This window comes from Acyrthosiphon pisum, chromosome X, assembly GCF_005508785.2.
Source record: "Acyrthosiphon pisum isolate AL4f chromosome X, pea_aphid_22Mar2018_4r6ur, whole genome shotgun sequence".
NCBI classification, from domain to species: domain Eukaryota; kingdom Metazoa; phylum Arthropoda; class Insecta; order Hemiptera; family Aphididae; genus Acyrthosiphon; species Acyrthosiphon pisum.
In genome coordinates this window covers 117,859,374-117,874,046 of record NC_042493.1, presented here as the reverse complement: position 1 = coordinate 117,874,046, position 14,673 = coordinate 117,859,374, and the positions used below count along the sequence as shown (strand labels likewise).

General features: G+C 26.2%; 1 protein-coding gene across 1 annotated transcript; it reads left to right on the top strand.

Annotated features, from left to right (window-relative positions):
• Window positions 1-3,053: 3,053 nt before the first annotated feature.
• On the top strand, window positions 3,054-14,084 carry LOC107885040 (kelch-like protein 3). The gene is made up of 10 exons (XM_016808383.1): window positions 3,054-3,155; window positions 3,314-3,489; window positions 3,568-3,664; window positions 4,373-4,529; window positions 4,607-4,719; window positions 4,779-4,940; window positions 5,168-5,278; window positions 6,634-6,874; window positions 6,960-7,098; window positions 13,595-14,084. The coding sequence occupies exons 1-10, from the start codon at window positions 3,054-3,056 to the stop codon at window positions 14,082-14,084; spliced, it is 1,788 nt and encodes a 595-aa protein (XP_016663872.1).
• Window positions 14,085-14,673: the final 589 nt, after the last annotated feature.

Genomic DNA, 14,673 nt, shown 5'->3' with positions numbered 1-14,673 from the left:
ATATATATAACCAATGTGTCATACCCTCAAAAATATTATGATCTATAATTTTTGTAATAATTGATACTACTCTAAGATTGCTCAAAGATCATAAAATACGAATTTAGGTTAAAGCATTATCTATGATTTAGCATGCGAGTCTGAGAGAAAAGATAAATATTGTGCTGACATCATCTTATGGAGAAATGTTCCTCAAGGCAATAGTTTTATGACTTTATCTGTTCCCTAGTACCCTTAGAGTAGTAACGTCAAAATCTGTTTACAGACCAGCACATGCCTGCATTTTTTTTTTAATGTGCACCTCATAACAAAATATTGGATATTATGTAGGTAAGTCAATGCTCGCCCACCACAGCATTGCCGCATATGACATACTAGTATATCCTAACTTTTTGGATACAAAAATTAAAAATTTATAAAATTAATATGTATATTGGTACATACAAATTACCAATATTAATGGCACCAAATTTCAGAGTTAAAGGTTTACTTATACAATATCATCAAATATAATAGAGCACTAAAACCATTATGATTAGTGACTGTTTTTCAAATGTATAATGATTTATAATTATTTCAAAAATAAATGTCAACAATTTTTTTTTCTTTTTAACTATCAGAAAACATTTATATTTAGAGAAATATTATTTTCTATATTTATCTAACATAGCTAAGGCATTCAAATTATTTCAGACAAAATTGAAGATAGATTGTTAATAATTGTTATCCTTTAGAGAGTTGAAAAAATCCTTTCACCCGACAATTTCTTAAGGTAACTATATTATCTCTGAAGTTGTTATTCTTTATAAATAACAATTACCTAACAATATTTGTAACTGAATAATTGCTGATGCATTCTTAGACTATAAATATTATGTCCTCGGCTAATATCATTATTGTTAAATGGTTGCAGTCGTCTACCTCAAACATAATCATTATAATAGTTAATAAAAGAGAAATCATGCATATGATTTGTTTGGGATTATAGGTAGCAGTTATATTTTGAAAACTTTTGTGCACTAAGACAAAAGTAATTTCCTATATTGCCCAATGGTGGATATATCATAATTCTGAGGTTTAAAACTATTTGGTATTTAAGTTAAATGTTTTATCAATATGTATCATCAAATTTTTGGCACCACTCGGCCATTTATCGGATATATTGAGCCGGCCCAGTCCGCTACTGGTATTCTATATATCTTATGGAACCTTAACTCTATCGATTACATAAAATATACATCATATATTATATTTTATATAAATTATTGTGATAACATAATTATTGATTATTATAACAAAAATAAAGATTGAATCAAAAATCTTACAAAATAGTCATAAATTAATAATTGTAGAATATCTTAAAAGTAGTAAAGTACAATAAGACAATAGGTATAGATTGCTTATTAATGTATAATGTCATGTATTCTTACTTATTTTCAACTTTTAATCGAATTTTCAAAATATAACCGGGAATCAGAACTTTTCTTGTATACATTATAGGCAGTTTGTTGGGAATATCCATTTTTGCTTTAAGATAACAAAATAATGAAATCTTAATGTTTATATAGTACCAAAATGTTATTGATATTAGTTAAATGTAAATTAATAAGAAAGTATAAAATGAAATAAAATAATGAACGTTCAAACCACTAAACAACTAACAACACACGAGAAAATAGATATTACACATCTTGATAGTAACTTAAACTGCGTCAACAAGTAACAAAAAAAATCAAAATACAAAAAGGAATTAACAATGAACCACTTGTTAACTAATCTGAAAAAGATTGATATATATATTATATTTTTCGCCATGTGTTATTTAGGCCTTAGGATGGTAGGGCACTATAGATACAGATATGCTACGCCGCCATTTTGCGACTAATAATGTTATGTGAATTTGAATTTCTCCCCCTTTATTTTGTCATTTTATCATTGATAAATGAGTCGCAAAATGGTGGCATAGCATACCCATTCTATGTAGAGCCTTAAGGATAGATGTCGTGATACTATCAATATGTTTACAGTACTTTCTTTCGATACGAGTACTTATTAATTTTAACCTTTTGGTATCGATACAATGTTTCGATAATTTACTTGGATCGAAAGAAAATATGTACACGACGTCATCGACTATCGAATCGAATATAAAATCATTAAAAAATCTAAAATCGTTTATACAGTTCTCACCAACTTACCAGCTGAGAAAATTTAAACCTATGTCTATACATTTACTTGGTATTTAATCGAAAGAAAATATCGATATTTACTCATATCGATACTAATTTTTTTTATTAACATTATATGGATAATATATTATAAAAATTATTATTATTAATTATTATTCATGTTCCATTCAAAAATATATAAAATATATTGTCAGTTATAAAATCGTAAAAATTATAAAAATATTATAACAATATTTAAACCAACATTTTTCAGACGTCTTTGTATGCCGTCTGAAAGAATAGAACACGACCGCGGTCCCTCTATCGAAACGGCGGCTGATGCAACCACCGTGACCGTTCGATTCCGACGACGCCATGGAGTAAAAAAACCTTATACCATGATGGCGTAAGGCAAAACAATTTTTGTACCAAGGTGGATTGATAAGGTGTAAACACTTGGCTTATTAGTTGATTGAAAATATTACTCCAGTTTAGCTCACCGCTAGATCGCGTTGCCTACCCGATAGAGGAGCAAAAATACACAGCTTCGTATGCAAGATTTAAAGAAAATTTAAGCAAAACACAATAAATTACCACTGTATTTGTTAAAATATGAATAAATTATAATTTTTTAACCACAATAAAAAATGTCTATTATTTATGAACTATCCCTGGAGTCACAATTTGCTTTCTGATTGGTTTAATTGGTGGTAAAGAAAACAATATAGTAGGATCACAAATAAATACAAAATACAAGGAATTGGTGCTTGCATTAATTCTTTTGTATCAACATCAAAATTATTAATTAATGAAAAATCGTCACACTATACTAAATTTTCATTTAATTTTTATTGTTTTGTTAATATAAATTTAGAACATTATAAAATGCCTAATTTATGTTTTGTTCCTGGGTGTAATACTGGTTTGCCTAATGACCGAAAGTGTTATGAAGGTAAAAAGTATCCATCAAGATTTCAACCACCTGAGGTACCTTTGTAGACAAATTGTATAAAAAAAATAGTTTGAAATATTAAAATATTAACTATTAAATTATTGTTTCATATTTCCAAATACTAATCAGTTAAAAAAATTAATTGTTTAAGACAAAAACATGTTATTTAATTTTTTATTATTTATTTATCAAGGATTTGTTAGCAGCAACTAATCTCTTGCAGTTAAACGATTTAAAAGATACATGCTGTGATTTTATTCAAAAACAACTGCATCCTACAAATTGTCTTGGTATAAAAGCTTTTGCTGATGTTCACAGCTGTACAAAATTATTATCAAGTTCAGAATTGTACATTAAACAATACTTTTTGTATGAAATATTTTTTATGATAATGATACTTTAAGGAAATTGTCTAATATTATGTTATTGTTATATTTTGATTCTTAGAGAAGTGGTTGAGACTGAAGAGTTCCTATCCTTATCATCTGAAGAGTTAGTTAAGTTGATCTCTTTTGATGAGCTTAACGTGTCATCTGAAGAAGAAGTAAGCAAACTAAAATTGATTATTGTTTATTTTTGTATTAGGGAATGAAATATTAAACTACTTGCATAAATAATATATATATTTTTTTTAATTAAGACCCAGATGTATTGTTTCTCTAATATGTATATATTTGACAGAAAGGATGTCTTAAAACATTCTATTTTAATGATCTCTAAATACTTAAAAAAAACACTTCTAAAATTTGTATTTAAGTTTAAAGTGGTTAGGTTAGGTAGGTTAGATATTTAAATGTTTGTTACAGACAGGTAAAATTGTATTAATGCTAACGTTAATATTCAAACCTATAATTTTCTAAAAGTTCTTTGCAAAAAGTATACACGTAAGTTCTGAATCAGTGAAAATAAATGCAACTAAAATTATTGCTATTTATTTATTTTAATTATTTTATTAGTTATACGGGCTTAGCCCTTTTTGACATTCCAATACATATTTTTGATAACTGAAATGTTTACAATAAAGAGAGAAGAAAAAAAATAAATCTATACAGCTATAATACATTAATACAGAATAACAATAACTTATATTGAAAATATATAGGTACATTAATAATTTAGCAATAGGTATTGCAATATACCTGTTGATAAATTTGAAATAGGAATTGACTTAGCTACGTAGACCATGCACCAAAAAAACATTTAATAGTCATCTACATCAAAGTTCTATTAATAAGTTTATTTATTTTTTTAGGTATTTGAATGTGTTCTTCGTTGGGTTAAACATGAATTGGATTCAAGAAAATTTTTTTTACCTCAACTAATAAAGCATGTTCGTTTAGCATTTACATCGGAAAATTATATAATTCAAAAAGTACTGAAGGAACCAATTCTTAATAATAACCCTAAATGTAAGTTTAAATTTTTTTGTTTAAATATACCTATATTGAATGCATTTATATAATTTATGTTTTTATAATTAATAAAGGTAAAGAGTATATAAATGAGGTTTTACATTTTCATTCTCCTAAAAGACATCAGTCAGATCAAGTTATCCCTATTCAAAAACGCATCCGGTATAAGCCTAGACTTGAAGATAAAGTATGATTCCAATTAAAATTATTTCTCTTTCAAATATTTTATTGATTTCATTTTTACAGGTTATTCTAGTAGTTAGTGGAAATGTGGGGAAATATTTAGATTCTACTAAATGGTACGACCCAAAAGTCAACCGATGGAAGTTAAAAGCAAAACTACTAAGAACACCAACTAAGCGTATTCTAGCTAATGTAGCTGTATCAAAAAATAATGTTGTGTTTACTGTGGGTGGTTATTGTTTGGGATCGTATCTTCAGTCTTGTTTTGTGCTAGATTTATTTTCATAATCACCTTGTTGTAAACCAATTGATGACATGTTAGTCAAAAGAAGTAAATTAGGAGTTGGCTTGATAAATAATAATCTGTATGCTGTAAGTTGTGTTGAAATGTAATTTACATTTATTTAGTTATTTATGTTATAAATGATATACATTATATAATAAATTCCAAGGTTGGCGGATTTGATGGAACTAATTGTTTAAATAGTGCCGAAGTTTTTGACGACAGTACTAAAAAATGGCGTATGATATCTAGTATGTCTACTGGAAGAGATGAATTAGGAGTCGGTGTTCTAAATAATCTTTTATATGCGATAAGCTAATATTTCATTATATGATTTTCAATTTTTAAAGGAGCACGCAACACAAAAAAAAATGTCTTTAAATTATCATGCTCAATCATCAGGGTTGGAACTACTAAAAACAATTTTGTCAATTTTTTGCTGAGGTTTTGGGATATCTAGAATAACCACGTAACATCACTGTGCCAGACTCTGCATAATCGCTTATCATACACATGTAAAAGTCACATACTTTACAAAATGATTTACCTACTAATATTAAAAATACTTAAAAGAAATATTTTAGCTACGCCCATATTATAATTAACCTAGTTACATTGGTTCTTCACATTGTTTTATTTTGATTAACATTTTTATATAAGGTTGGAAATTTATCTATAGTATTATACACATAATTTTCTCGTGTGTTTTAATATTTAAGCGCCAATCCTTGGTTCTGCAAGCCTATGTGATAATAATGAAACTTGGCAAATCACTTCATTATGGTTCGTTGTGCAACTATACTATATTTAATCTTGGTCTAGCCCAATGATGCCACGCTTAAAATTTAAAATTCTTTCCAATTAAAACAAATATATTCTAGTGTTTTGTGCTCCTTTAATATATCTTTTATAAGTAATAATTGTAAAAACAATTCCTCCTAGAAAAAATTACAGAATAAATTTCCACAATAAAAATATTTTGATAAATTTAAAATTCAAACCAACTTTGATCATATACTTGTATTATAAATATTTGATTAACTAGGTACGCAATAAAATATTTAATTATTACATCAGAAACTGACTTTTTTTTGTAATGAACAACATATAGATATTTGTAGGATTTATGTGTATCTGAATTGAGCAATATATAGATACACATAAATCCTCTTATAATGCTATAATATAGGGAATAACAAGACTAGATTTCATAATACATAATACAAAAAATAATCTAATTAATGTTATAACTTATTAATATTGTTAACATTTGAAAATAATAATACCATTTAGGTATATAAAAGTAAATTAAATTTTTGTTCAATGTATATTTTAACATTAATAAATATAGCTTAATAGTTTAGTTTTCATTAAATCTTGATTCTTTGTTAGTTGATCAAGCTTTATATTTAATTTCTAATTAGTAAATTGTTGAATTTTTACAATATTTAAGTATAATAAATAATAATAATAAATATAAATTTGCAACTAAATAAAAATATGTTGTAACTATTCAACTTTTCATAAACATTAATTCACTTGTTGAAAAATACTTTGCAATTTTATTCTACTCTAAGTTTTTTTTTCTTTTCATCAGATTTTTATTCCGCTAATAGTTTTTATTCAATTGTATAGGTAGGAGGAGGTAGTGATTTTACATCAGGAGAGGTGTTCAACTCTGTTGAATGTTATCATCCCAGTCTTGCAGAAATGTGTAAACGTCGACGTGGTGTGGGTGTAGGAGTTTTAGATGGCGTCCTGTATGCTGTAGGTGGTCATGATGGATCAGAAACTCTGAAAAGTGTAGAAGCATTCAGACCAAGTACAGGAGTTTGGACTACAATGGCAGACATGAATATACCTCGGAAATTAGTTGGTAAATACTTGTATAACAATTCAAAATTATTTTATAAAACAATGAATTTGAAATGTACTACATTTAAATTAAAATTTTAATATAGGTGTAGTTGCATTAGAAGGATTATTGTATGCAGTCGGTGGATGTGACCATAATTATTCTTCTATTTTTAATTCTGTAGAAGTTTATAATCCTATCACCAATACCTGGACCATGCTAGGAGCGCCAATGAAAGTAAAACGGTATTATGCGGGAGTAGTAGTCATTAATAGACCACCTGATTTTAAAAATTAGTTTTAGATTTTTTTGTTGTTACACCAGGTATATTTTATTAATGTATCATAATAAATTAATTGTTTTTCTATTGATTTTACAGTTTTTGAATGTTTTATTAAAAGTTACATGTACGATATAAATTGACTAAAAATAAAATAAACAAGGTTTAACATTTACTAAATAGTACCTATACTTTTATGTACGAAAGTGTAAAATTATATATTATGCATATTTTCTTATTTTTGTTTTCAAGATCCCAATCAACATGTTAGTACAATTTGAGCATTCATTTGATTTAATTATAGACATTTTATAATATCTAATAACTTATGACTATCATCCAGAAATAATTCAGGAACATATATTGTTTTAATATTGTAATATTCTATAGTATTTATGTGTATTTTTAATGAATAATAATGTTATATATATTTTGATTTTAAATAAAAATTCACATTGTATGAATATTGAATTTAATATAATATGAATGATTAATGGAAGGAAAAGCTAACTAAATAATTAGTTAATTTTTTGCGCTCTCAAAATTACTTTAAAACTAGCAGAATCTCAAGTCTACAAATCAATATATTTGTTATTAAATATAAATTAAAAATTTTAATAATTTAATAATATAAAACACTTGGACACATTCAGAGAAAAATGTTGATAACGAAATTAGAAACTGATATTTAAACACAGTAGAACATTTATTTAAAGGGGCAGAGTGAGACCTAATTTTGGGAGTGGAAAACATTTTTTTCCGGCCCATTAGTTTATCAGTTGATTGTTTCAGGGTCAACTTAGAGACATAAACTTGAAAATAATAATGTATTCTTTGATCTATCAAATAATTTATAATGTTAACAATTAGATACATATTTGTTAACAACCACCCAAGTTAATGTGTTGAAAATATTATTAGTTCACATTTAGCAAACTTCAATGCCCACTGGCATTAATCGATTTGCCACAGGCAATGCCTTCCAGGATCAGCTAAATGATCACAGAATGAGAATAGATAAACAATTGATTTTATCTATTCTGTAATATTACTTACATGAAAAATAAAACAATTATCAAAATATGTTATGAATAATTTTCTATTTTTTATTGTGTATAAAAAATATATTTAATCAGATTGCCTAAATTCAAATTAATTTGAATTCTAGAAGAAATAAATACATTTGAGTAATATCTAGTTATCTGAATGCAATTATTCAAAATATATGATATACTGTAGGCAGACGTTGATCTAGGAATGAAAAAAAAGAGTGGGACGACTAGACGAAAAAATTTACTTTAAGTGCATAAAAGCATAGGTATCAAGTTTTTATAGCAAATAATATATTCATCATACATGTATATTAGAAAATAATAGTAATAACAAATTCTTATAATAACAAAATTCCCTTATTAGTTCGGTTACGAAACCCCAATACTCCCCTTGTATCCGCAAGCTATTGTAGGTACTAGGTAATTGTTTCATTTACTATTATAATATTATATAAATTACTTCACTAGTTTATATTATAGACATTATGACAACTGCGAGTTCTGGAAGCCTAATCAATGATTCCACAATTTATATTTATAGATTTGTGAAAAAAATTCTGTATGCTCTACTTATATTATTGATTTTATTGTATGTATAATTAAATTATACAACTATAATCTAATAATTAATTAGGTACCCTGTCAAACTATCTGTTCACGTTAAGAATAAACCACTTGGCTGAACAAAATATACGTTGTTTTTTCAGTCCTCGGGGAAAGAACTTCACTTGTGTACCTATATTATATCTAAACCTATTATTCTTAAATAGGTATAAAGATTTAAGATCTACCCCTCTTAATCTGCACAACTTATTTTATTAATTTAACATTATATTATGAATGATCACACTGTAGTACAAAAGTTCTCAACCTTTTGAGATCCACGCCCCCTTTTAAACTATTATACAAGTTCACGCCCCACTCTCTCACTACTATAATTAATAATAAAAATATACTATCTATATAGTTTAAAACCATGACATACCTTTTGGCTGTATTTACCTTGAGCAATTTTTATTAAAGGTACCTAGATTGTTTTATTTAAACGTATTCAGATTTATTTTGATTAACGGGCAGCTTAGAGTATTATTACCTTCGTAACTTTTAAAGAGAATATTTAATATTTATTATTATTTTAGATAAGACTTAAATAATAATTCGTTCTGAATTATATGATTGTATAATGTCAAATACGCAGTCAAATTGTATAAAGTTATTCGCCAATTGTAGTTAAATCGAGATAAACCATGCAAACTCTGCCATGGTGATGAGTCGCTTATTTTTTTAGTTTAAAACGAATTTGTGATGACAAATCTGTACGAATCACTATACGAATTACAAATACCATCGAATTACATTTAAGTACTTGATCATGAACATAGTATAATATTCCATAGTGAAATATTACTGGTCTATTGTTTTAGATTCTGAGCGATAATTGTATTCATTTTACCTTGATGTGTGTTTTGTTTTTATTTTGTGTCTGTGTACACGGTAAATAGGTAGTCGAAATAATGCTTTGATTTTCAACTTACCTACTTTAAATATTTTTAAATAGCAACAATTTATGATTCACCTTGAATTACATTTTCAAGCTTTTTCATTGAGCGAAGACACTTTTATCGATATTTATAGGAAAAACCACTAAAGTAAAAATATTTTGAAAATTATTATACTATGTATAAAAAATGCTAAAATAAACATTTAGTTAAAATTTCAAGTATCAACGGTTATTCGTTTTTATATTGAAACAATTGCCAAAAACTAGTTTTGCGTAAAAATGTTCGTTTTTTCTTAATATATTTTTTGTTTTACCCATTATTTTGAAAAGTAGGTACTGGGAATTTACCTCAAAAGTATTAGATTCGATTTCCTACCATTTAGGCTGAAAATAATATATTTATATCGAAAACCAAAGTATTTTATCATCTATATGAAAAGTGTAGGTAGGCACAAATACATAGAAAAAACAATTTACACATCATTGTGAAATCAGTACATTCATCGCTCCGCTCAGTATTTAAAATTAAACTCAAACAAAAAAAAAATTACAATAGGTAGGTATACTGTGTTTAAAAAATACTTACTCAACAAAATTTTCTCAAAACAAAGAACCAGTATTGCAGTCAACCAAAAAAATGAACGCATAATGTATTTAAAAAAATATGATATTATTATTATTGTTTATTCCTTCGAAAACATAATGGGCCCCACTGAACAGGATAGTGTGGGTGTGCGTGAGTTCACGATTTACAGTATTAGGTATAATTATAACGAAGATTCATAATATTATTACTAGGGCTAGGAAAATAAAGCACTAAAAACCTACAATAAAGGAATTAAAAAATTGCCAATAATGCTACAAAAAAAGCATTTTAACCAAGAAAATGCAACTAAAAAAGATTTGAACATTTTTAAGTTTAGCTGAAAAATATTTTTAATATCAAAAAATAATTTATTAAACACACTTTTATATGTTCATACTAAGTAATTCTTAGAACAACTAAGCACAATTTATAAATATTGAAAAAAAATAATTTAAACACCGTTTTATTAAATGTCGATATTCGATAAATGTCAACGTATTACGTAACCACTACTCCCCACTCGGTAATCACTTTGACAAAATTTAAGAATCTATTTTCAGAATATTTTCCGATAACGCGATAATATTTCACTACGAAATCACGGATAGTATATATAATATACATTAAAATAAATTAATAAATAATAATTTAGATAAATATGTACGTAAATGTTCTAAAAATGTAAAATATGCGTATAATTAACAAAAACTAATTAAAAAGCTAATAAACTGACAAAAAAGTACCAAAAAAGCATTTATTTACGAATATCATAAGAAAATGCAAAAAAAGCAAAATCAAAATCACATATTTGAACTCTGCGTGATGAATGAATCGAATTTTGTTTTTGATTAGCAATGTCCTGTAGTACTATGAAAGGAAATGCAAATGCTACAAAATCCTAGCCGTAATTATTACAATCTATACAATTTAATTATTTTAAAATGTTTGGCTTATAAGTAGAGTGTGGATTTTTACGCACAACAAGTAGGTATCCAAATATGTGATAAAATATGCAAGAAAAAAAAATTTAAATTACATGACTTAATGTTGAAAAAAAATTCACAACTTTTGTTCGATAATCATTTTTACTAGTTTATAAATGTATGACTTATAATAAATTATCAAAAACAAATTAAACAACTTATATAATTATAATAACTACGAAAATCTACTTAATAAACAAAAATCATTTTTAAATCTATAATTTATAATTTAATATTATTAAAATAAATAATCATTTATATATACTGCCCACAAAATGTATTATTTAATTTTCTGCTTGACAAAATATGATTTTATACGTTTAAAATGTTCGCTTCAGTATGCAATTAATTTTGAATAAAATACCAAAATTTGAAAAGGAAAAAATCCGTGCTCTACTTATAAGACGAATCTATAAATAAAAAAAACATAATGTATGTGACAGTAATTAATAAAGGAGTCTATTATAGTATAATACATTATGAAAAAAAATACAATATGCGAGCAACTATAGATTAAAGGTATAAGATATTTAAAGTTTATTTTTTTTTACTAACTATTTTTTAAAGTATTATACATACCTATGAATATTATTTTGACATACGTTTATAAATAAATTGTACGACTGAACGGAACTTTTGTTGTAAAATCACATTATGAATTCAGGTCACGACCGATCTAATTATTTTGAAAGGTTAGTTCGAAAATGTTCAATTTAAAATATAGTGGAAACGTTGTTTTTAAGTACCTAAACTTCGTGACGAATACAAATACGTTTTCAGGAGTTTTATCCTATACAATACGCATTATTGGTATAAATGTATAATAATGATATAACGATATGTCAATTTTGGTATAGAACGCACAGACATGATCGAATGACCTTAAAAAAATAATTTCCAATTTCATTTTAATAAAATTGATATGTCGTCCCATTATATCGTTCATAATTATATCTAACTACGTGTTGAATATTTGAGTAGATGTAAACATTACATTTATTGTCAAATCGTAATTACTCATAAATTAATTATTACATTACGCGTACAATCAGACAATCTACATAATTACTACCTACACAGTCTATGTACATTAGGTAGACACATAATATTGTTACACGTTGTGTTTAATTAAATGCGTAAAAATCCGCACTCTACTTATAAGCCAAACATTTTAAAACAATTAAATTGTATAGATTGTAATAATATTATGAATCTTCGTTATAATAATAAAATTATAATACTGTAAATCGTGAACTCACGCACACCCACACTATCCTGTTCAGTGGGGCCCATTATGTTTTCGAAGGAATAAACAATAATAATAATAATAATATCATATTGTTTTACATACATTATGCGTTCATTTTTTTGGTTGACTGCAATACTGGTTCTTCGTTTTGAGAAAATTTTGTTGAGTAAGTATTTTTTAAACACAGTACCTACCTATTGTAATTTTTTTTTTGTTTGAGTTTAATTTTAAATACTGAGCAGAGCGATGAATGTACTGATTTCACAATGATGTGTAAATTGTTTTTTCTATGTATTTGTGCCTACCTACACTTTTCATATAGATGATAAAATACTTTGGTTTTCGATATAAATATATTATTTTCAGCCTAAATGGTAGGAAATCGAATCTAATACTTTTGAGGTAAATTCCCAGTACCTACTTTTCAAAATAATGGGTAAAACAAAAAATATATTAAGAAAAAACGAACATTTTTACGCAAAACTAGTTTTTGGCAATTGTTTCAATATAAAAACGAATAACCGTTGATACTTGAAATTTTAACTAAATGTTTATTTTAGCATTTTTTATACATAGTATAATAATTTTCAAAATATTTTTACTTTAGTGGTTTTTCCTATAAATATCGATAAAAGTGTCTTCGCTCAATGAAAAAGCTTGAAAATGTAATTCAAGGTGAATCATAAATTGTTGCTATTTAAAAATATTTAAAGTAGGTAAGTTGAAAATCAAAGCATTATTTCGACTACCTATTTACCGTGTACACAGACACAAAATAAAAACAAAACACACATCAAGGTAAAATGAATACAATTATCGCTCAGAATCTAAAACAATAGACCAGTAATTTTTCACTATGGAATATTATACTATGTTCATGATCAAGTACTTAGATGTAATTCGATGGTATTTGTAATTCGTATAGTGATTCGTACAGATTTGTCATCACAAATTCGTTTTAAACTAAAAAAATAAGCGACTCATCACCATGGCAGAGTTTGCATGGTTTATCTCGATTTAACTACAATTGGCGAATTACGTCAATTTTTATACCATTTCTTGATAACTTAATAAATCAGTTATATTTTAGATTTAATAAAAGACTTCAACAAATTATGCCACTAGAAGGATTTATACCAACTAATTTTGGAAACTATGACGATGCATCTATTTTAGCAGCTGCTTCTATTTATGAAAATGATTTTCCAGTTGGCATGATGTCATGTTTAAAAGCAGAAATATTTATTTGGAAGAAACAGTGGGAATCAGAAACAAATCTTCCAGAGTCTGCTGTTGAAGCACTTCAACATTGTGCAGAGCTCTTGCCAAACGTAAAGAAACTTTTACAATTATTTGCTACATTGCCTGTTACGTCAGCTACGCCTGAGCGTACATTTTCAGTCTTAAAACGACTTAAGACTTATTTAAGAGAAACTATGACTGGAGAAAGATTAAATGGCTTAGCTCTTGCTAATATAAATAAAGATGATTTAGACATTGAAGATATCGAAAAATATATTTTACCAGCTTTTATAAAGAGATCTCCAAGAAGGGTACAAACATTGGACTGGACAAAATAAAAATATTTAAAAATAAAAACAGTGTTATTTAAATGTTATTTGTTTAATTTTTTTTTTGCCCCCCCCCCCCCTTGTATAAATCCTGGCTACGCTACTAGTATCAGATATGTTATCCTTACCATGTAAGTATAAAATAATTAACAATAATCCATTTAAAAAATAATACTAATAGTAGTATACTACGATAAACTTACACATTCGTAATCTTCTTTGTTATTTTTATAACACGATAGTCTACACAAATTTGATTTCAAAAGCTGAAAAATAAGAGAAAATTTTTTTCTATAATTTGAGAACAATGTATAGAAATTATTTATTTATATTTGTCATATCCAAATTAAAATCTGAAATAATGAAAATGTTTGAATTTTTAAATATATCTAGTACCTAAAGTAGGTAATAGTTTTATAATATATATAATACTGTCTATTATACTGTTTTATTATAAAATGTACATTATAATATTACATCAAACCTCGAAAAAGACTATTGATACATATGATGCAGATTTGACTAGTTTTTACAATGGTGAGCGTTTGGTTATTTTCTCATAAGTCTACTAAATAATCCACTAAACATTCTAGTTTCC